This window comes from Corythoichthys intestinalis, chromosome 15, assembly GCF_030265065.1.
Source record: "Corythoichthys intestinalis isolate RoL2023-P3 chromosome 15, ASM3026506v1, whole genome shotgun sequence".
Classification (NCBI taxonomy): Eukaryota; Metazoa; Chordata; class Actinopteri; order Syngnathiformes; family Syngnathidae; genus Corythoichthys; species Corythoichthys intestinalis.
Window position 1 is genome coordinate 27,271,085 of NC_080409.1, and position 22,405 is coordinate 27,293,489.

General features: G+C 37.2%; 1 protein-coding gene across 1 annotated transcript in view; it reads left to right on the forward strand.

Annotated features, from left to right (window-relative positions):
• arhgap5 (Rho GTPase activating protein 5) overlaps positions 1 to 22,405 on the forward strand; it is a 62,633-nt gene that overhangs the window by 23,334 nt on the left and 16,894 nt on the right. The window contains exon 3 of the mRNA XM_057858711.1: positions 4,040 to 4,193. Within this exon, the coding sequence (XP_057714694.1) occupies positions 4,040 to 4,193 (154 nt within the window). The remainder of the gene's footprint in view (positions 1 to 4,039; positions 4,194 to 22,405) is intronic.

Consider the following 22,405-nt stretch of genomic DNA (forward strand, 5'->3'; position numbering starts at 1 on the left):
GCGTCCGCTAGTGACAAAGTAATTTAAATTCACAGCAGAAGGATTAAAAGAGCTACTAATATATGATTGGAGGGCCATCGTGGTCAGTGGAACTGAAAGAGTTAACAGTACAAGTTCAGTTATGTCTTTTTATTGTTAAATTTGTTATAATTATATAGGAAAAAGATGATCAACTTTATTTCTAAATATAAAAAAGGAAAAACATGAATATTCTCTCATTTTTATCTTAAATGTTTTATTTAGTTAATCTAAAATTCAGGGGGAAAATTCTTTATATTTTTAATTAAAAAAGAAAAAGAAGGGGAAAACGGCAAAGAACTTTCATCAAGGATATTTTTGTCAGATTTTTCATTATAAAGGAAAATAGAGTTAATTTTGTTTTATGTATTTAAATTGATTTTTAATTTAAGGGAAATATAGTAAATATTGTCATTTTTCTTTTTTTTGATAGATTTATTTAAAAAAAAAAACTGGAAAAACAATACGGTATATATTTTTTGATAAACACAAAAATCTAAATAAAAAAATATTTTGGATTTTAAAGAACAAATACTTTACTCTGATTTAAAATGTCTGGTCCTTGATAATGAATACTATAGAAATTGTATATTATGTATTTAAAAAAAAATGTTTTTTTAAAAGAAAAAAAAAAGGGAAAAGCGTATTCTTACATCAATTTTATTTTTAATCTGGGAAAGACTGATTGTTTTCCCCCTAATTTTCAATTTTTAATCAGATGGAAATATGTATATTTACAGTGGTACTTCGACATACGATCGCTTGGACACACTATCTTTTCGACATCTTACGTAAAATTTGACTCGCCATTTGTTTCTACATCCGACGACATGCTCAAAATACGACAATGTATGACAGCACCACAGAGGGACGTACGGCGGATTTTCTTGTGAGAGAAATCGACACAGGTTGCAAGAATGTTAGTGGAGGTGGTGAAAAAGGTGATGCTTACCATTGAAATAGAGATGAAAATGATAGAAAAACATGAGCGTGGTGTGCGCATACGTAAACTGGCTCGACAAAACGGCGGTAGAATGTCTATGATCTCGACGGTCCTCCTCTGACCTCCGTTTGCCAATCTTTATATGTTAAGGTGGCAATTATTATTGAGGTAACATCGCCAAAGAATTCGTCAGGTTTTTATCATTTATTTCAGAACTTGTGCAATATAATACGCCTACTGTCCGCCGCAGTTGACTCCAACAACAAAACATTAAACAGTAAAAGCTCTACAGCACCTTTCTCTCTCTGTCACGTCAGCCACGCGGTGCATTAAGGTACAGCACGCAAAAGACATCCGCCACATTAGAACATGATTCGTGACATTATTACAGGAATTATTATTTTATTACTCCGGTTTTATGTATAATTTATTCGTTTTGGTGTGTGTAATTGCCATTTGTGATAGTACCATCAGTATTTATTAAGGATTTATTGTAGGTTTTCGGACTGTGGAACCAGTTAATGGAATTATAATGTGTTCTTATGGGAAAATCCTGCTCGACATGCAACCATTTCGACTTACAAACAAGGTCCTGGAAAGAATTCACTTTGTATGTAGAGGTACCATTGTATATATTATATATTTAATTATTTGAAATTTAAAAAGGAGGAACAAAACATTCAAGATTAGTAAAGAGTTAAGTTAGATACAGATGGATCAATAGAATGAGTTAAGTTTTGGGCAATCAGTGACGCGATTCCATGCTTGTGCACACAAGATTTGATAGGGAACGCCATTTTTCACATGGCGATGCCGACGCTGGTAATGTCATGATTGAGGACAAAAAGGATGCGTCCTCGCTGGCGTGACCAATCATTTATTAGCGTGCAAATTGTTGGAGCAACTCCGCCCTGGGCACTGCATGGCCGTTATGAATGAGAGCCATTGTTAAAAACACTCGTCTCGGACAAAACGCGAGGAGTTTAGCTCCGTGGGTGTAGTTTGACAAAGAGGGCCCTCACTTTTTACATTGGTTATGTCTGGGTAGATAAAGTAAATGAGTATATGTTTCAGTGACATTTTACATCAATAAAATTTAACATTTTAAACAGGCAGAACATATGGTAATTAAGCGAAACCTAACATTTTAAGTAAGCAGAACTTAAGTGCAAAGACTATATTTAAGGTTACCGAAGTGGAATTCAAACCAGAGTCTCCTGCATGACAGCACAATGCATAGTGAAGTGAGCTGCACAGTTTATCTGACTGAGCTGTCTTTTGAAGGCATCATGAGCGAGGCTAGGGCCAACTTCACACAATTTATAATTTCAAGTTAGCACAACTTCGTTTCAAGTTAGCACAACTCATTATTTCAAGTTCTGCTTATTCAGTAATGTAAGTTTTGCTTCAAAACGTTTAACGGTACTTAATAAGTTACCAATACTCAAAATTTAAAGTTACTGACGAAAATTTGAGTTATGCTAACTTAAAATCGTGAGTGCACCATTACAACTTCAACATGCAGGCGATGCAGGCTATTTTTTTAAATGTCGCCCATAACATTCATGGTAGCACCGAAATGTTTTTTTTTTTTTTGTTGTTGTTGACAAAAATACCCTTTTTATGTTTAATGTAAAAATAATAAAATTGTTCAAATTTTCCAAATGCTGCTTGTCCTACAGTTTTGGCCGTTTCACATAATTGACACATAGAAAAACAAAAAACCAAGACTCATAAATGTAGTTAAACGTTTTTTTGGGGGAAAAAACGTACACCAAAATTACACAAAAACGTTCCTGTATATTTCCATTCAACAGCCACCATTTTTTTTCTCCACGTTAAATCGGACCTGTCAAAAAATCATAAGCAAAAAAGGTATTCAAGTTACCCAAAATGTAGAGGAAAGCCGCATTCACACTGCAGGACGTAATGCCCAATTCGGATTTTTTGTTAATTCCGCTATTTTTGTGTATTCTGTCTATTGTACAAAAATATGCGACTGCCAGTGGGAAGGGGACACATCCGTGCCGTACTGTTTACTGTAAATATGGTCCCCCTGGAGCCGTCATGCTTTTGTGGCAATTTTTGAAGATTTTCAGCTACCGAAACCAACTCATGGTTTTTTTTTTTTTACCCGATATCTTCATGTACGGTAATGAAGCAAAAGATATTATTTTTGCCTTTGTCCGGCATTGCTCGTTCACGTCTTGTCTTGTGGAACAGTGGTGACTTTGTTCAATTACTGATGACAGGTTGATGTGTACAGATTTACGTACATAGTGCATAGGCATCAGCTACTTTGCTGACTTATAAGACACAGTTGGGATTTGAAAACATTGGAATTTAACCGTTTATACTGCATGAAAATGTCAGATACATGTCACATATGAGCAAAAAATGGACCTGCAATGTGATGTGTGTCAATTTGTGAAAAAAAAAAAAGGCTCCACCCATCACTTCGACCCTGACGAGGCTTAAAAGAGCAAAGTATTGTGAGAAATGAACATCTCTGTCGTCCTCCGCACTTCCTTCTTATGATCTGCTCCCAGTTTGCCTTCCTCCTCCTCTTTGTCAAATGTTTCAGCATTCCTCCGTGTCTTCAATCTTTTCTTTCATTCCTTTTGATGCACTTTTTCTTTTCAAACTTTTCCTCCCCCGTCCTCCTCCTCCTTGGGTCTCAGAGCTTTCACATTTTTATTCTCCGTTTTTTTTTTTTTCTTCTTTTGCCCCACATTCCAAGTCTGCTTGACGTCTTTCCCATCTTTTCCGCAGCTTCATCCCATGTTCTTTTGAAAGCAACATCATCATCACCAGTTTAATCCAGGAGTGAGTTAATTTTTGCGCCAAAGGGCCACATTAGTGGAGGAGGAAAAACATTTTTTTAAACATTAAACTTATTCGCTCCCATTGACGGCGATACTTCAAATTATTGGACGTCTACTGCATTTATTCCATTTGAAGTGGAGGCTTTCTTTTGTAGATTATCCCAACAATTAACGATAATATGAGGACATTTGCTAACCAAACTGTGTATTAAATGACTTGTAATCTAACTTGTGTGTTTTTGTTCTGGGTCAGGCCAAATCCTCGAAGCCGCCCAAACCACTATACCCGCCCACCAGAAGAACGTGGGAGAGCAACTACTTCGGGGTCCCCCTGCACAACCTGGTCAGCCCCGAACACCCAATCCCGCTCTTTATCGAGAAGTGCGTCGACTACATTGAGCGAACAGGTGACTTGTCTTGCTTTTCCTTTCGCATCTTTGTTGTAGAGGCAGTGGCGCGGGAAGTGGGGTGCTGAGGGTGCTGCAGCGCCCCCTGGTGTTAAGGAGGGAAAAAGTGCTTTAATGGAGTCTTTTTTATTGTTGTTGTTGTTGTTAAAAATACTAGTCCTTCTAAAAAAATTGGCATATTGTGATAAAGTTCATTATTTTCTGTAATGTACTGTTAAACGTTAGACTTTCATATATTTTAGATTCATTACACACAACTGAAGTAGTTCAAGCCTTTTATTGTTTTAATATTGATGATTTTGGCAAAAAAAGTCAAGAAAAACCAAAAATCCCTATTTCATCCGACCAATACAAAAAACGTTTTTTTTTTTTAAATACAAAAAAAAGTCGACCTTCAATTAATTATATCAGCTATGCACTCAATACTTGGTCGGGAATCCTTTTGCACAAATGACTGCTTCAATGCAGCGTGGCATGGAGGCAATCAGCCTGTTGCACTGCTGAGGTGTTATGGAGGCCCAGGATGCTTCGATAGATAGCGGCCTTAAGCTAATCCACAGTGTTGGGTCTGATGTCTCTCAACTTCCTCTTCACAATATCCCACAGATTCTCTATGGGGTTCAGGGCAGGAGAGTTGGCAGGCAAATTGAGCACAGTAATGCCATGGTCAGTAAACCATTTACCAGTGGTTTTGGCACTGTGAGCAGGTGCCAGGTCATGCTGAAAAATGAAATCTTCATCTCCATAAAGCTTTTCAGCAGATGGAAGCATGAAGTGCCCCAAAATCACCTGATAGCTAGCTGCATTGACCCTGCCCTTGATAAAAACACAGTAGACCAACACCAGCTGCTGACATGGCACCCCAGACCATCACTGACTGTGGGTACTTGACACTGGACTTCAGGCATTTTGGTATTTTCTTCTCCCCTGTCTTCCTTCAAACTCTGGCACCTTAATTTACAAATGACATGCAAAATTTGAGCAACAGACCAGTGCTGCTTCTCTGTAGCCCAGGTCAGGCGCTTCTGCCGCTGTTTCAGGTTCAAAAGTGGCTTGACTTGGGGAATGCGGCGCCTGTAGCCCATTTCCAGCACACACCTGTGCACGGTGGCTCTGGATGTTTCTACTCCAGACTCAGTCCACTGTTCCTGCAGGTCCCTCAAGGTCTGGAATCGGCCGTTCGCCACGATCTTTCTCAGGGTGCGGTCACCTCTTATGGTTGTGCAGCATTTCCTGCCACACTTTTTCCTTCCCACTGAGGTGCCTTGATACAGCACTGTGGGAACAGCCCATTCGCTCAGAAATTTCTTTCTGTGTTTAGGCCTCTTGCTTGAGGGTGTCAATGATGGCCTTCTGGACAGCAGTCAGGTCAGCAATCTTGCCAATGATTGCGGTTTTGAGTAATGAACCAGGCTGGGAGTTTTTAAAAGCCTCAGGAATCTTTCGCAGGGGTTTTGAGTTAATTTGTTGATTCAGATGATTAGGTTAGTAGTTTCTTTAGAGTACCTTTTCATGATATGCAAATTTTTTGAGATAGGGATTTTTGGTTTTTCTTGACTTTTTTTGCCAAAATCATCAATATTAAAACAATAAAAGGCTTGAACTACTTCAGTTGTGTGTAATGAATGTAAAATATATGAAAGTCTAATGTTTATCAGTACATTACAGAAAATAATGAACATTTTCACAATATGCTAATATTTTGAGAAGGACTAGTAAAAGCTATTGAAAGAATAGCGTATTTAACTTTGGGGATTAAATATATATGTTGAAAAAAATTTTTTTTTTTTTTTGGTAATAACTTGGTCACCACCTGACACGTTGCCTGCTACCGGATCACGTTGACTAAGGCGCTATTGGGATGGCGTTAACGTGGCGCAAAAACAATTTTTTCTTTACAAAAACAGCCAAATGTTCTAAAATCCATTTGACGTTGAAAATGAAAATGATTATTATGATTGTTCTATAATAAGTGCCCAGCGAGGAAAAGTTAGCAGCAGATTTAGACCGTGGAGATGATTCTGGTGAATCACTAGCCCAAGCGGGAGACATTATTGCATATCCATAGTGCCATCCTCGATAAAATGGACCTTAAGCCACTGATGAAGTTCATCAACAACACACCAGAAAGGAAATGTACCTTTGGTGTCTTCTAATAGGTAAGATATGCTTGCACTGTAGCCATATTATTGTTTGTTGTTGCTGTTGAGCTGCTGCTGTGCAGAGTGCTGTTGGATATTCATGTGCAATTTATTTAAGTGTTGTGAAAAGGGGGTGATAAACGGGGCTTATTGGACCTTTTAGATTTCAAATGTTTGTGTATCATTGCACCGTCTAGCTGGGGGGATTTGTATTACATTACACTGGCGCTTTGATTTTCAATACAAAAACTCCAACACACACTGAAGGTGAAATGGAACGCTGTCTTTTTAGTAGCCTAGTAGTACTATGTAAACTATCCAGCATATGTGTGAACAGCCATTGTGCACGCTTTGCATAAATGCGCGAGCATGACAAATTTGGACCGAAACTGCTGTTTTTGGAAGGGAAAACTAAAGAACATCTTCAGCACCCCCTGCTGTGAGTGAATTCCAGCTCCTTTCTGTAGAGGAGCAGTGCCGCCTGCTCTTGGAAATCAAAATTCCCTCCAGTGTAAAGGGTAATTCACACCGCCTGCGGCTGCGACAAGATTGTCTGCGTTCACGATTTCGTAGGTATTCGCAAGCATACTAATCAATATGACAATTTTTCACTGCCTAAGGAATCATCTACGACGTGCCGCAGGTAATCATAGGCTTGACGCACAAGTCTTATTTTTCTGGATGGCATAGCCGGACCGCATGAAGTTACAATAATACCACTGTGTTGGAAAGGACATTTAGCACTGATACGAAATAAAACTACCTGTTTCCTTTCAAAATACAGCACTTTTGTCAACGAGGATCAGTTATTATATTTACTTCGAGGTGAAATGTTCTTTTAAAGCGATTTTATTTTCCATACTTTTCATTATCATGAAGAGATAAAATATTTACTTTTTTCATGAGCTTATAATATCCTCATGCTGAAAAAAACTCGATAATTTCTATTTTGATATGATATGATAAAACAACAAAAACGTAATGTTGCATTTATTACCCATCGTTAATTCTCAAGTGTCTGACGTTGGGACGCACGTTGTAGATGTGCCTGAGTTCGTGCATTCTCGTGAGAGCCGTCGTGTTTTCCTCTGTCTGATTGCCGGAGACATTCGTAGCGCAAACGCAACCAGTAGAAATTGACCTGTGATGTTTTCGTAGCCGTCACGCAACTGTGTCGCAGCCGCAGGCGGTGCGAATTCGGGGTAAGCCTCAAGTCGAGTCAGACTCAAGTCCTGTATCTTTCATCGAAAGCCACAGAAATGTTGAATCTCAAAATATTGGTTTTTCTCCTTTTTTGAAAATGTACGGTAAATACTTTTTATTATAAATGTTTTATCGGGAAAAAAAAACGTCAAAAAATTAATGAAAAAATAATTAGAAATGACAAAATATTTTGATTTTCCCTTTTTAAGTAAAAAAAGGTTGATAAATATGAACAAACTTTTCCCCAGTTTTATTAAAGAAGTAAATTACACAAAAATTTCCTCAATGAACGAGAATTTATTTTTCTATTTTTTTTTTAGTAATAAGATAAACGAATATTTTCAAACAATTTACTTTTCCAGTTTAGCTTTTTCCTTTTTGTTGATTTTTATTAAAACAGAAAATGAAAAGTATATTAAAAAATTTCAAACCCTCTTTTAATTAAAAAAAAAAAAAAAAGTACCGTATTTTTCGTACTATAGGTTGCAGTTTTTTTCCATAGTTTGGTGCGATTTATACCCTGGAGCAACTTATGTGTGAAGTTATTAACACATTATTACATCATTTTACATGTTATTTTGGTATTTTGGAGTGACATCGATGGTTTGATAAACTTGTTAGCATGTTCTTTATGCTATAGTTATCTGAATAACTCTGAAAAGCAATGTTACGTTAACATATCGGCCACGTTCGCATTTTGTTGCTCATGCGTCGTGTAACTTTATCATACTGTACACTTATTCAGCATGTTGTTCTCATTGTATTTTTATTCTAAATTGCCTTTCGAGATGACATATCTGTTCTCTGTGTTGTATTTAGAGCTGAAACGAATACTCGAGCAACTCGAGTAACTCGAGTTTAAAAATTGATCCGAGTAATTTTATTCACCTCGAGTAATCGTTTATTTTGACAGCTCTAAGCATCACGTTTTGCTCGGACTACTTTTAATGCGGGACAACGCGCTGATGTCACGTGTGGAGAGGAGGAAGGGGGAAAAAAAAAAAAAAACTTAGTGCAGCCGACAACCGCTACAAACGACGCCGACGTTGCTAAATACTAGCCCGGACATGCTACTTTAGTTGCAGCTAGCGTCTGATGAGTCTCATAGAGATCACATGTATGTTGAACTAGATGCTTATTGACAGACTAGGCCGCGTCTGGGCAGCGTTAGCAAACAGCCGCCATCTTAAAGCAGTAGAGTGCTAAGCGCTAATAAAGAGCGCTAAGCGCTAATATATAAGATTAACGTTACTGTCACTACTAGCTCATCTTACGTTAGCCCTGCGGAGGGCTAGGTTTCAATTAATTAAGACCACTTTTGATGCGTGGCTAACGTGTAAGGCTTTAACATAACATAGCGTTGTGGAGTGATGAGGGTGTCAAATAAAAACTCAATAATGCTAACTATCAATTTTAGCTCAGTAGTCATTGCTGGATAAAACACCAAATCGCACTAGTCCCTAATGTGCTCCAATACAGCCTGTATCATACATTTATTTTGAACAGTGCAAAAACTAAAAATCCTATCAGGACTTACAGTTTAGACTAACTTAAAACTTAACTAGAACTTAAAAATGGCTTGACACAAATAGAAATTCAATTGAAAAACGTGGGAAAAAAATCCTAACTTTTAAGTGATGTGTGATATCAAGCGTAAAGGCATTTTTAGGTGTGTGTAAATATATATATATATATATATATATATATATGTATGTATATATATATTTTTTTAAATAAGATCTAAAGGTTTTTTGAGTGAAAGCAGTGAATTAGTCTTTTTTTTTAATTCTAGTTACATCTGAAATGCAATTGTTGGCTGTTTTCAACAATATACATAAAAAATAAAGACATTGACTGAAAATGATAAAATGTCTTGTTTTCTCATGTATATCTATAATTGCTCTTCACCTAAAAATATATTTGTTTTATCCGATTACTCGATTAATCGATAGAATTTTCAGTCGATTACTCGATTACTAAAATATTCGATAGCTGCAGCCCTAGTTGTATTTTATTGGGTAAATTTCCCTCCAAAATGCGATTTATACTCCAGAGCGACTTATATATGTTTTTTTCCTCTTCGTTGGGCATTTTATGGCTGTTGCGACTTAAGCTCAGGTGCGACATATAGTCCGAAAAATACGGTAAGTAGAAAATAATAATAGAATACTCCTTGTGAGGACTGACAGCGATAAAGAATGATGCAGCACTCGAGCCGTGAAATGATTATTTTGCCATCAAAAACCTCTTGTCACTCTTTATTTTTGTTGCTGTGTAGTTTTGAGGTCTGACAAAGTGAAAAAAATACTAGCGTCAAAAAGCATCTGTGCCGCAAATGTCATATGATAATCAAGAGTAGGAATTTCCTGCATTCTTTGTCATCTCCTATCTCCTGCCAGCCACCATCACTTTTGTGCATGCGTTTTTCATTCTTAATTTCTGTCCTGAAAATCTCCTTGGAATACAGAAAAAAACTCAATGAAGAAATGTTTGGATGTGCTCGAGCTGCTCTGTGGATTATTTTTGGCATGCCAGTTGACCGCATTGCGCTGTGCCAGTCTTTTTTCTATTCACTCTATTTATCAGCATTTCCACATTGTTACGCCACAAATTTTGTGGAGCCTACTTCACGTGCCGGTTACCATGGCAGCGCTGTAATCTGCAGAGTACATTATCTTGGAAAATGTGTTGAATCTTCGTGTAGAAAAATTAACTCATAGGCGGCCACTGACAGTGATAGACGTCCAATCCATTTGGACTGCGAGGGTGGGCACCAATTAAACTCTCAATGGCAATGAAATATTATTTGAGGAAGCAAGTAGTGTGATATGCTTGATGATGGGAGATTTTAGGCATCATATAGACGAGCAAAAACAACACAAGCGCAGTCCCATCTGATCATATTACACAATCGTAACATGTTCACGCTCAACCATGTGGAAGATTCTGTAAATAGACTAAAATTCGACAGAGGTAATATAGTATGACACTTTTGCTGGCGGAAGATTCCTGGAGCAGAAATAAAGCTAAGTGGAAGCAGTGGGATTGTTTACTTCAGGAGTTTTGGAGCACTCGGTTTTTGTTATTCAAGATAGTGCATCTAGGGCAAAGACTTGATTAAAAAAAAAAAAAAAAAAAAATTCTAATTATTTTGCAACTTTGTGATTAATTAATCTGAACGACATTTTAATCACACAATAGAATTGGTCCCAAAAATATAGTTTTTAAATGGATCTTGGTGAATGACTAAATCAAATATATACAGGCGCAAATTCAACACATGCATTTAATCAGATTTACATAAAAACAAAAAAGATAGCTAAAAAAAAAAAAGAAAATATCCCTGGGCAAAATGGGAAAAGACAGTTACAGAATTACAAGTGCCCTTGCTGGACCTTTTTTCTGTAATAACATTATTGCTAAGTGGTTTAAAAAAAGAACAGCTTTTATAAATTGTTTAACAATGCAAGAATGTATAAAAAATAATATCAATGGATCACAATTTAGAATCTATTTAGAAGTTACTTATCATTTTAGAAAAGAGAAGAACATTAGAAAGTTTGCAGTCAATTGTTACACTACTAGTGGAAAATCAGTTTCACAATTAAAAAAAAAATGTTTTTTTTAAACCGTCGATGGTCGATATAATTTGTTTTGTTAGTGTACAAGCAGCATATGCCTTTGAGTGTTATACAGTGCCTTGCAAAAGTATTCGGCCCCCTTGAACCTTGCAACCTTTCGCCACATTTCAGGCTTCAAACATAAAGATATAAAATTTTAATTTTTTGTCAAGAATCAACAACAAGTGGGACACAATCGTGAAGTGGAACAACATTTATTGGATAATTTAAACTTTTTTAACAAATAAAAAACTGAAAAGTGGGGCGTGCAATATTATTCGGCTCCCTTGCGTTAATACTTTGTAGCACCACTTTTTGCTCCAATTACAGCTGCAAGTCGCTTGGGGTATGTTTCTATCAGTTTTGCACATCGAGAGACTGACATTCTTGCCCATTCTTCCTTGCAAAACAGCTCGAGCTCAGTGAGGTTGGATGGAGAGTGTTTGTGAACAGCAGTCTTCAGCTCTTTCCACAGATTCACGATTGGATTCAGGTCTGGACTTTGACTTGGCCATTCTAACACCTGGATACGTTTATTTTTGAACCATTCCATTGTAGATTTGGCTTTATGTTTTGGATCATTGTCCTGTTGGAAGATAAATCTCCGTCCCAGTCTCAGGTCTTGTGCAGATACTAACAGGTTTTCTTCCAGAATGTTCCTGTATTTGGCTGCATCCATCTTCCCGTCAATTTTAACCATCTTCCCTGTCCCTGCTGAAGAAAAGCAGGCCCAAACCATGATGCTGTCACCACCATGTTTGACAGTGGGGATGGTGTGTTCAGGGTGATGAGCTGTGTTGCTTTTACGCCAAACATATCGTTTTGCATTGTGGCCAAAAAGTTCAATTTTGGTTTCATCTGACCAGAGCACCTTCTTCCACATGTTTGGTGTGTCTCCCAGGTGGCTTGTGGCAAACTTTAAACGAGACTTTTTATGGATATCTTTGAGAAATGGCTTTCTTCTTGCCACTCTTCCATAAAGGCCAGATTTGTGCGGTGTACGACTGATTATTGTCCTATGGACAGACTCTCCCACCTCAGCTGTAGATCTCTGCAGTTCATCCAGAGTGATCATGGGCCTCTTGGCTGCATCTCTGATCAGTTTTCTCCTTGTTTGAGAAGAAAGTTTGGAAGGACGGCCGGGTCTTGGTAGATTTGCAGTGGTCTGATGCTCCTTCCATTTCAATATGATGGCTTGCACAGTGCTCCTTGAGATGTTTAAAGCTTGGGAAATCATTTTGTATCCAAATCCGACTTTAAACTTCTCCACAACAGTATCTCGGACCTACCTGGTGTGTTCCTTGGTTTTCATAATGCTCTCTGCACTTTAAACAGAACCCTGAGACTATCACAGAGCAGGTGCATTTATACGGAGACTTGATTACACACAGGTGGATTCTATTTATCATCATCGGTCATTTATGACAACATTGGATCATTCAGAGATCCTCACTGAACTTCTGGAGTGAGTTTACTGCACTGAAAGTAAAGGGGCCGAATAATATTGCACGCCCCACTTTTCAGTTTTTTATTTGTTAAAAAAGTTTAAATTATACAATAAATGTTGTTCCACTTCACGATTGTGTCCCACTTGTTGTTGATTCTTGACAAAAAAATTAAATTTCATATCTTTGTTTTAAGCCTGAAATGTGGCGAAAGGTTGCAAGATTCAAGGGGGCCGAATACTTTTGCAAGGCACTGTATATCTTCTGTATAACAAGAAATGGGGCGGCGTTTGTGTATTTGTGTGTTTTTCGCGAGTTAAAGAAGACAAATCGATGCTAATTTTTGTTCGCACTTGAATTGCGTATTCCATTTTATAGCATTAAGTTAGGGCGTGCGTTTGGAAAATGAAAAATATTTTGCATTTTAATCGTCAGTATAGAATTTTCCTTACTGTATGTGTGTTTATCAGTGGAGTTTACCTTAACTAGAGTGTAATAAACATATTGAGTCTCATTTTTATTTTTAAATAAACTGTAATGTTTAAATGTCTGGCAGCAAAATCGGTGTACTATGAACTGTGCTAACAATGACGAAGGATCTGAGTTGTCTAAAACGCAAACTCAGATTAAAATTGTGGTAGTGTTTTTTTAAAACACATTTTTCTTTTGGTAAATAAATGAGCCATATGTAAGAAAAGTATTAAGTCGCCCTAATATTTCAAATGAAATATATATTTTTGCAAATACTTCTGATGCTGTTAACAGTGGTAAAGCCAAACATTTTTCCATTTCAAAAGTTGATTGTCAGCCTGTAGAAGTTATTGTTTTGATTGTGTGTTAACTCCAGATTTCTCGCCCTGCACGATTTAGCCAAATACGAGATCATTTCTGTGTTTGCATCCAGACCTCAGGAATTTGTAGGTTTTTTAAACTAAACCTTCTACAACTTTTACAACCGGTCTAAATTAACGATGTCGCCTACCTCTGGAGAAAAAAACTCAAATGAGTCATGACAAATCAGAAATATGACAAGGATATTCATCAGTAATGCCTTCAATCAATGGAGATTAGGGCTGCAGCTATCGATTATTTTAGTAGTTGATTAATTGATTAACTAGTTAGTTTGAGTGATCGAATAATCAGATAAGGAACATTAAAAATTAAAATACCTGAAATAAGCCTCAAACGGAAAAAAAAAAAATGAGGATCTATGTACAACAAAAGAACAATTGGCTAACTTATGTAGCAAAAGGCCGCTAGCTTAAATGCTATAAAATGCGAACGTTTTTTACAATGCTTTTAACAAATGGTTCAGACACATATTTCCTTTAAAACGGTTAAATATACCTAAAAATCCAATTACAAATGCATTAAAAAACATGAGCTCAAACAAAAATTTAGATTCCGTTGGTCTTAACAGGGTGCAGTTCGATTCAGCCATGTGAAATGAGGCAGACCAGAGGGCTGTGTATCCACCCTAATCAATAAAACGAAATGCAAACACTTTCAAAATAAACCATTACAGCGTCACTTTAATTAAACGAATACTCGAAGCAACAAAATTCTATTCGAATATTTTTTTCTAATCGAATACTCGAGTTAATCGATTAATCATTGTGGCACTCATGGAGATGATTGAAAACGAAGTGTTGTTGGATAATGGAACAGTCATGCTAGTACAAAGTACTTTTGTCTTGCAACAAGGAGACACGATGCTAATCCCTAAATTAGCTGATTCGTTATTAAAGCCACAAGATTCAAGAGTGAGAGAAAAAAGTTGCAGTTTCTAGGCTGAAAAAACATGGGAGTCAGTAGTCACCCTTCAAATGATGGCTTGCATTTTAAACACGTAAATTAGGTCACTCATATCTCCAGGTACCACTTAAGTTCCCCAATTTTTTCGGCTCGTGTAATCTTATGAGCGCAAGTGTATGTTGGAGACCAACCACTGTTGGTGTTGAGTGGAAGCCGCGTCCGCTTGATACTTAGCCGCAACCACATGAAACGATGACTGCTTGTCGTGGTGGTTTCCCACCAGTGAGTGTTTCCTCCACTCTCTCGTTTGTAGTGTGTCTCTGTGTGTGTAAATGAGAGCGAAAGTGTGCCTGTGTGAAGTTTCACTTCATTCACTTGCTCTGTAGTTGTTTCGAGTGAGAGAGATGATAATTGCAGTGTCGACATTTCCTGCTGCGCTGTGACGGCGTCACGATTGTTGGAAAACAATGTTGCTCATGGCGGGGTTTTTTAATTGTGATCTTCTGTGTTTTGGTGCATTGAGTTTCACTGAATGAAACTTGGCCAGGAGGGGTTTTTAGGGCAAGTGACAATTTTTGTTCATTTACAAAACTTCATCATTATTACATTATTGTTTTCTTTTTTCATTATCATATTTTTACATTATATATTTTCATTACTAACTACATTTGTAATTTAATAAAATAATTAGGGTTGTCAAACGATTAAAATTTTTAATCGAGTTAATCACAGCTTAAAAACTAATTAATCGTAATTAATCGCAATTCAAACCATCTCTAAAATATGCCATATTTTTCTGTAAATTATTGTTGGAATGGAAAGATAAGACTCAAGACGGATATATACATTCAACATACTGCACGTAAGTACTGTATTTGTTTATTACAACAATAAATCAACAAGATGGCATTGACATTATTAACATTTTGTTAAAGGGATCCATGGATAGTGAGACGTGTAGTTCTTAAAAGATAAAAGTTAGGAGGCCTACAGGTTATAGAAATTCTATATTAAAAGCACAATGCTCATGAATATATACAAAGAAAGAATGCAACTCACAAGCGATGCATGTATAAGACACAAACAGTGTGATGAGACTGAGAGAACTGCCACTGAATACTGGATGCAGACGTTAGCTAGTCTGTATAGCACTGTCTATTGGTATGAGTTCGCGTCGACATATAATCACGTCAGCAGAGCGTGCTGAAACCCATTAAATCGGTCGCACCCAAGCGCCAGCAGAGGGCGACAAAACACCAAAAAACAAATGTAAGTAACAAGCGGACATGACACTGTGCTGTTATTAATCTGTTTGAGCGGGTCATTCCGCACATGCGTTAAATGCATCAAATATTATAACGTGATTCATTCAAAAAAATAATTACAGCCCGTTAACGCGATAAATTTTACAGCCGTAAAAATAATACATACAAAACTTAATAGAAAATGCAATTTCTGTAGAAATTGAGTGGGTATGCTGATTGCTTCTTCAACAGTACTAGGAAAAACTCGGAAATTGTCTTGAAAGTCCTTGAAAAGTGCTTAAATTTCCCGTGAAAAAGGTGTCTGAATCCTGTACGACAGAGAAGGAAGTCAAAGTCCCAGAGAATATTGTACCAAACAAAATAAAGACTGTTGTCTTTCACCAAAATTTTGCCTCTAGTGTTTTCCCTTCTGTACTAATCTGATGTAGAAAATGGATTTGTTCCTTCGAAACCTCTACTTTCTGACCAAAAAGTGGAGGAAAGAATCTTAATATGTTAATAATTTTTCTTTTGACACAAGATATACACCAAAAATACAAGACTGTTAACAGTTTACTGAATTATTTATCAACTAAGGAGCATGCCATGAGTGCTTTCCATTCACTACATGAACTTCATGAATATAAAATTGAATAAATATCACTGACACAAGCTTAAATGCACCTAAAGTTTCGACCTTGAAGAATATAATGTTGAGGTCTTCAGCAAGGAGTTACTCTTGAGGATAACAGTTCATGGCTTGACATGATTATTAAATGAATCCCAGACGGCCGCAATGTGTCCTCTACTTGGAAAGTCGTTAAATAGAAGACAATCCGTCAGTGTCCTGCTTGCAAGTAAGTCAAAGTCGAACATGAGTAGTAGTTAGTTTGTTCTAGCTGCTGTGCGTTTTGGCGAATGTTTTGCTTTGTTTGAGCTTTTCCCCAAATACTTCCTGACAAATGTAAAGCACAAAAAACACGCACTCAAATGATGATTCTCTTTAAATCTTTTGAGTGTTATTGACCCATAAACGGTGTTTTTCTTTTTTTATTCATTCCATTACTTAATTTTGTTTTTCTTAAAATGTCAACGTATTTATAAAACATAAAAACAATATAAAAAGTACAATAAATATAAAAAATACAATAATGATATTAATAGTCCCTAGCCCTATAAAGAGATATACATATTGATATTTTCAACACTTGGAGGTAGGGGTAAATAGACCTGAACTATAAACGGATTTAATGAATTCATAATTTAAAAAAAAAACATATGCAAACATCTACTTTTACTTTGAACATGTTCCAAAGAACTACAACCGTCTGATGGAACGCATTTGAGCTAACATTTCGTGATTAATTCATTTACCAGCCCTGACAAAAAATAATTAGTACCGTATTTTTCGGACTATAAGTCGCTTTTTTTTTCATAGTTTGGCTGAGGGTGCGACTTATACTCTGAAGCGACTAATGTGTGAAATTATTAGCACATTATTATATCATTTCACATGTTATTTTGGTGTTTTAGGGTGACACTGATGGTTTGGTAAACTTGTTAGCATGTTCTTGCTATAGTTATCTGAATAACTTAACAGCTATGTTACGTTAACATACCGGCAACATTCGAATTTCGTTGTTCATGCATCATGTAACATTATCATACTGTACACTTATTCACCATGTTGTTCTCTATTGTATTTTTTTTTTCAAATTGCCTTTCAAGATGACATATCTGTTCTATGTGTTGGATTTTATCTTTCCCCTAAAAATGCGACTTATACTCCGGTGTGACTTATGTTTTTTTCCTCTTCGTTGGGCATTTTATGGCTGGTGCGACTTATAGTCAGGTGTGACTTATAGTCGGAAAAATACGGTAAGTAGGGTTCAGAAGATTGATACGTATACATTAACGCTGGGTATTGCTGCTTGAAGTGCATTGCCATATGATCCAATATGGTAAGGCATGCAGTATTGCAATATATTGGGCTAGGCTTGTACAACAGATAAAAATGCCAACAAATTTTCACGTATCACTTAGTTCTGCCGACAATTTTAAGGACTTATAGCTAGCTAGCTAGCTATAGCCATGTAGTGAGGCCTATATTTTTCATGTTTATAACAACTGTGTGTGTGTGTGGGGGGGGGGGGGGGGGGGGATGGGGGGGGGTGAGAAAAAGATTCTGATGATTGGCACGCCCAATTCTATGGGGCAGCTAGTGTCCATTCTCCGTCGGTTGCATTCCACTTCATACCACAGTATACCCATAACATTGCCCAGCTTTTGTACATGGTACCTACTGTATTAGGGTGACCATATTTTGATTTCCAAAAAAGTGGCCACTCGGCCCGGCCGCGAGATACTTGAATTTTATTCGAAGTTCACTCAAAGGTGCCTATATCACTTTAATATATTTAAAATGTGCCTCCTCCGTCTGGATGGAAATTCTTTTTATTAAAAAAAAAAAAAATTATTGGCATATAGTATATAACAATTCAAATTCTCAGAGGTTACTCAACAGGCTTTATTCTTCCTGAAAAATATTCAAACAATATAAACGCAAACAAAAACCCAAAACGCAAGCAAAAAAAATGGAATTAAATAATGATAAAAAATAGTAATAAATGGTAGTGATTTAAAAAGAATGTGCCAAATCATCACGCATTTATTTATTTTAAAATAATCGAAATAGACTGAATTATTAATTAATAATTAATTTGTTAAAATTACTTAATTAAAATCAATTAAAATTAATCAATTAATTAATAATTTAATGAAAATAAAAATAAGAATTAAAAGTCTTTTTAACAAATTAAAAGTCATATCGGGTTGATTTTGTCCGTGCCACTGGTGGGGGTCACATTCAACTTGTAAAACATGAAATAAAAACTTGAAGTAATATACAATACTTCTATCCAGCTAGTTATTAATGTTTTTTGTTGTTGTGTTTTTTCAAATATACCGCAATGGTTTTGGCACATTCTTTTTGAATTACCCTGTATAATGCAGACCCATGGAAATGTAGTCCAGTCAATACACACACACAGTAGGCTATGTGCCAACTTAACATTTTTATAAATTACAATGACGACAATTGTCGTTGACAAATTGTTATACCCACTTAATTGTTATTCTCATTCAATGTTTTAGATTGCACGCAAACAATAACTGAAACAAACTGACAAACTATTCAACCAGCACGTATCCAAACACAGCAGTTCAAAACTACATTTTCCATAATGCCTTGTGCGGCTTAGCTCACTAATAGCTATCCTATTAGCGAGCACCGGTAGCCGAGGCAAACTCAAACATTGCTATAGAAGTTTACAATCTTGGGCAGCACAAAGATGCGACACCATACGGGGTTTTACAGATCACGCAAGTACAAAGCTCCGACAGAAGTCAAGTGTGTTTAGCAAGTGTACCTGTAGCATGTGAGCTCCTGTCGTGACGAATGTTTGTTTGTGAATGAGACTTGACAGTTAAAGCCATGATAAAGCCAGTCTGTGACTGCGCATGCTTGCGCAAATTTGTATCCAAAGTAAAAATAAAGGTATTTTCGACTTAATTACTCTTTTGGGTACGTGAGTATTTGTTTTTATATGTATTGATCGTAAAAAAAACAACTCTTTTAACAACCGGGCAGGCTCTCTGGGAACACATCACAGGCAGCACAGTACCGTAGTATTCTGTGTTTCAGTCAATTTCAACACATGCTAATTGGTCCCTTGAAAAATAATTAAACCGGATATTTTCATGAATTTATTAAACCCGGCCAGACGCCACGTACAGGACGTGAGACGTGGACATGTCCGAACCAAAGAGGATGTTTGGTCACCCTATACTATATGCCTACCAAATTTCATTCTTAACTGTCCTCAAATAATGGAGTAGTAGTCATTTTAGCCAAGTGGCCTTAACAACAAAAACAAAGTTAGCTTTACAGACCAAAGCAGCTAATTAGTTCTTCTCAATTTGAAATTTTGAATGAAGGGATGGAAAATAAGTTAATGCAGCCTGACTAAGGATTTGTTTAGACAACCCAGTAGTTTGAATTCTCTTCACTTTGTCTTCTCTAATCGGCGCATCCCATTTCAAAGAAAGCTGAGCGTCGCTGCTGGCTCATTCTGGGCCCAAAGCCAAACCTAAACGACAGAACTAGGTCTTTCTGGGCTTTATTCTTCTGTTGCGAGGAGCACACGTTGCCTGGAGGACAGTCCGGGAAGGAAGCCGAGTCCTTCAGAGGACAAACAGATGGCGGCAATCTCACCGTCTCTCTCCCGCCCAACTCCATGAGGTGAAATGTTATTAAACGTTTCCTGCTCTCCAGAGACGGGAGATACATTTGGCAGGAAGAGAGGCGGCTGTGATTAAATGGCTTTTTGATGCCCATGCTTTCCGAAGTCCGGCTGCTTGTTATCTTTCTCGCTTGTAAGCTTCACTATCATGCTGCTTGCCACCTTTGACGCCGTCCAACCGAAACCAAATGTCTAGATCCCGGGTTACTGACCTTTTTGGAAACTGGAAGATACTTCTAGAATGTACAGACAGCAATAGATGTCCAATCCATTTAATTTTAGAGGGCTGGCAGACCCAGCTTAAATTGATTGGATGTTTTTTCCATCATGGGCACTGGAATATGATCATTCACTGCTAGGCTTCCCAGTTAAGATGCCAGATGGGTGATTCCCATTAAAGCTATGTGGATGTTGCGTGCACTACCATTCGCAGTGAAGTTTATTGAGAGAGCCAGGAGATGATGACAGGGCGGTCATAGGGGCTGTCTTGGTTGTTGGCTCCACCTATCACGTCTTATGGTTCCGGTGAACTGTCCAAACACCCCCAAAAGACCATTTCCAGGGCCAGGATCAGGACCTGAAAACGTTCTTGGAGCTACTCAGTTCCTTAATGTGGAAACATGAAATTTTGCGGTTTTAGAAACAAATGCGTCCTATGAACTGCTAAGGGTTCCTTCTAAGCGAAACAGGCTTATTTCAGGTTTTACAAATAACAGCACTACAAATAAAAAGATATTGTTTTCACCTAAGTCAAATCCTAGTGAAAATTATACATTTAATGGCGTACCGCAAGCAACACGTAACTTACGCTCATTAATATTCATGACGTTAGCTACTGTTGCTAAGGGAGGACACGCCACCGTTTGTCCCTAATAGGAAATGAATGGAAATCGTGTACGAAGGAGATGTTTACAAAGCTAAACCTACCAATTCTCTCCGAAAATGATGTCCCTGGTGCCAAATTCACTTGCAAAGATTTGGAAGTACATAAAAATGTTCAGTTAAAGAGATGGCTTGAGTGTCGAGGGCTAAAAAAGACAAAAAAAAAAAGAGCCGACCTTAGCATAGCCTTAGCTTTTTTATCGACACTTTTTTCTTACGCGACTGGCAATGACATTCTCCTGTTTCAACAAGCTATCCTTTACCACCAGCCCTGGTGGTTTCCTATATATTATATCCTCTGGTTGTCCTACGTATCTGACCGTTCTTGGGGGTAATTTATATTTTGTGTAGCGATCGCAAATCCTACTCAGTGACACCCAGCGAACACTTTTAATTTTTTCATTGATAACAAATCTTAATTCTATAATTTATTTACACTTCCCCCTTAGTAAAGTTGTTTTTTTTAACAACAGAAAATGTAACAGTGGCAGTCAGATACCATTTTAATTCTTTTCAGGTCATTCATTGTCAGACAGAAGCAGCACGGCACAACATCAAGCTAAAAAATAAGTTAAAATATCCAAATGGCTTACCTCTTTGTCCTCTGAAAGACCATGCCAACCCAACAAAATGTTTACTGCGTATGAAATGTGAATGGATTCACCCAGCTGGTGTTAAAAGTCCGCGCAAGTTGATTAATTTTTCACATTTTTTCATCCTGAGTTTTCTGTTTCAGGAAACGTATAAAGAAAACATCCTTCATATGTCGTAATGTCTAGAGTCGTTTCTACAAGTTCCAAAAAAGCAATGTGTGATCGGCATATTCGTTTTTGAAAGATTACCGGAGAAAAGTAGCATAATTAACACGTTTTCTATGCGAGGGCGGGTCTATAATGTCCCACTTCTGCTTTACTTCCGCTTTACGATGCGACGTCGTTTCAGTGTTGCAAGTGCCAAAGTTAGCAGTTACTTTTTAGAGCAGATCTGGTTCGTCTATCACCGTCAATGGCAGCAATGAGTTAAGTGTTCCTGTTTAGAGCCGCCCCTGGATTTATGCAGCAGCTTTGCCGAGCAGTCTTCATGCGCAAAGCTGATTATTGGCTATTTGCAGCCTGCTTTGAAGTCACATCTGCAAGCCCACTCAATGCATTTGATATAAAAGTCTTTTCAAAACGCCTCTTGGGACAGATAATTTACTGCCAACCCTCCCAGATCAATGTCTGTCAGTGGCAATGCACAATAAAAATCAAATATTTTATATTATTTTTTCGGCAGTTGCATTTACGTTCTCATGCAAGATAGCTGCTAGTGCTGGCCCCTCACAGGTGGAAAGTCTTTCGCTCTGAAGCTATAGACGATTCTTTGGTCTCTCGGTGGATTTTTGTCTCACAAACGTCAGCTACGGCCACATAGTAGGTGTTTGTTGTCAATAAACAGTTACGTACTTAGTTCGGGCTTATTTTCCAAACTCCTTTAATTTAAGGATTCAAAAACTTAATTACTAAAAACTCTAATAAATCATTACTAAAAAGAATGCGGACATTTCTACTAATGGTGTGCCCACTGTATATATCTGAAAAATATTGGAACCATAGCCCAACCTTTTTTCTTCTATCAGATT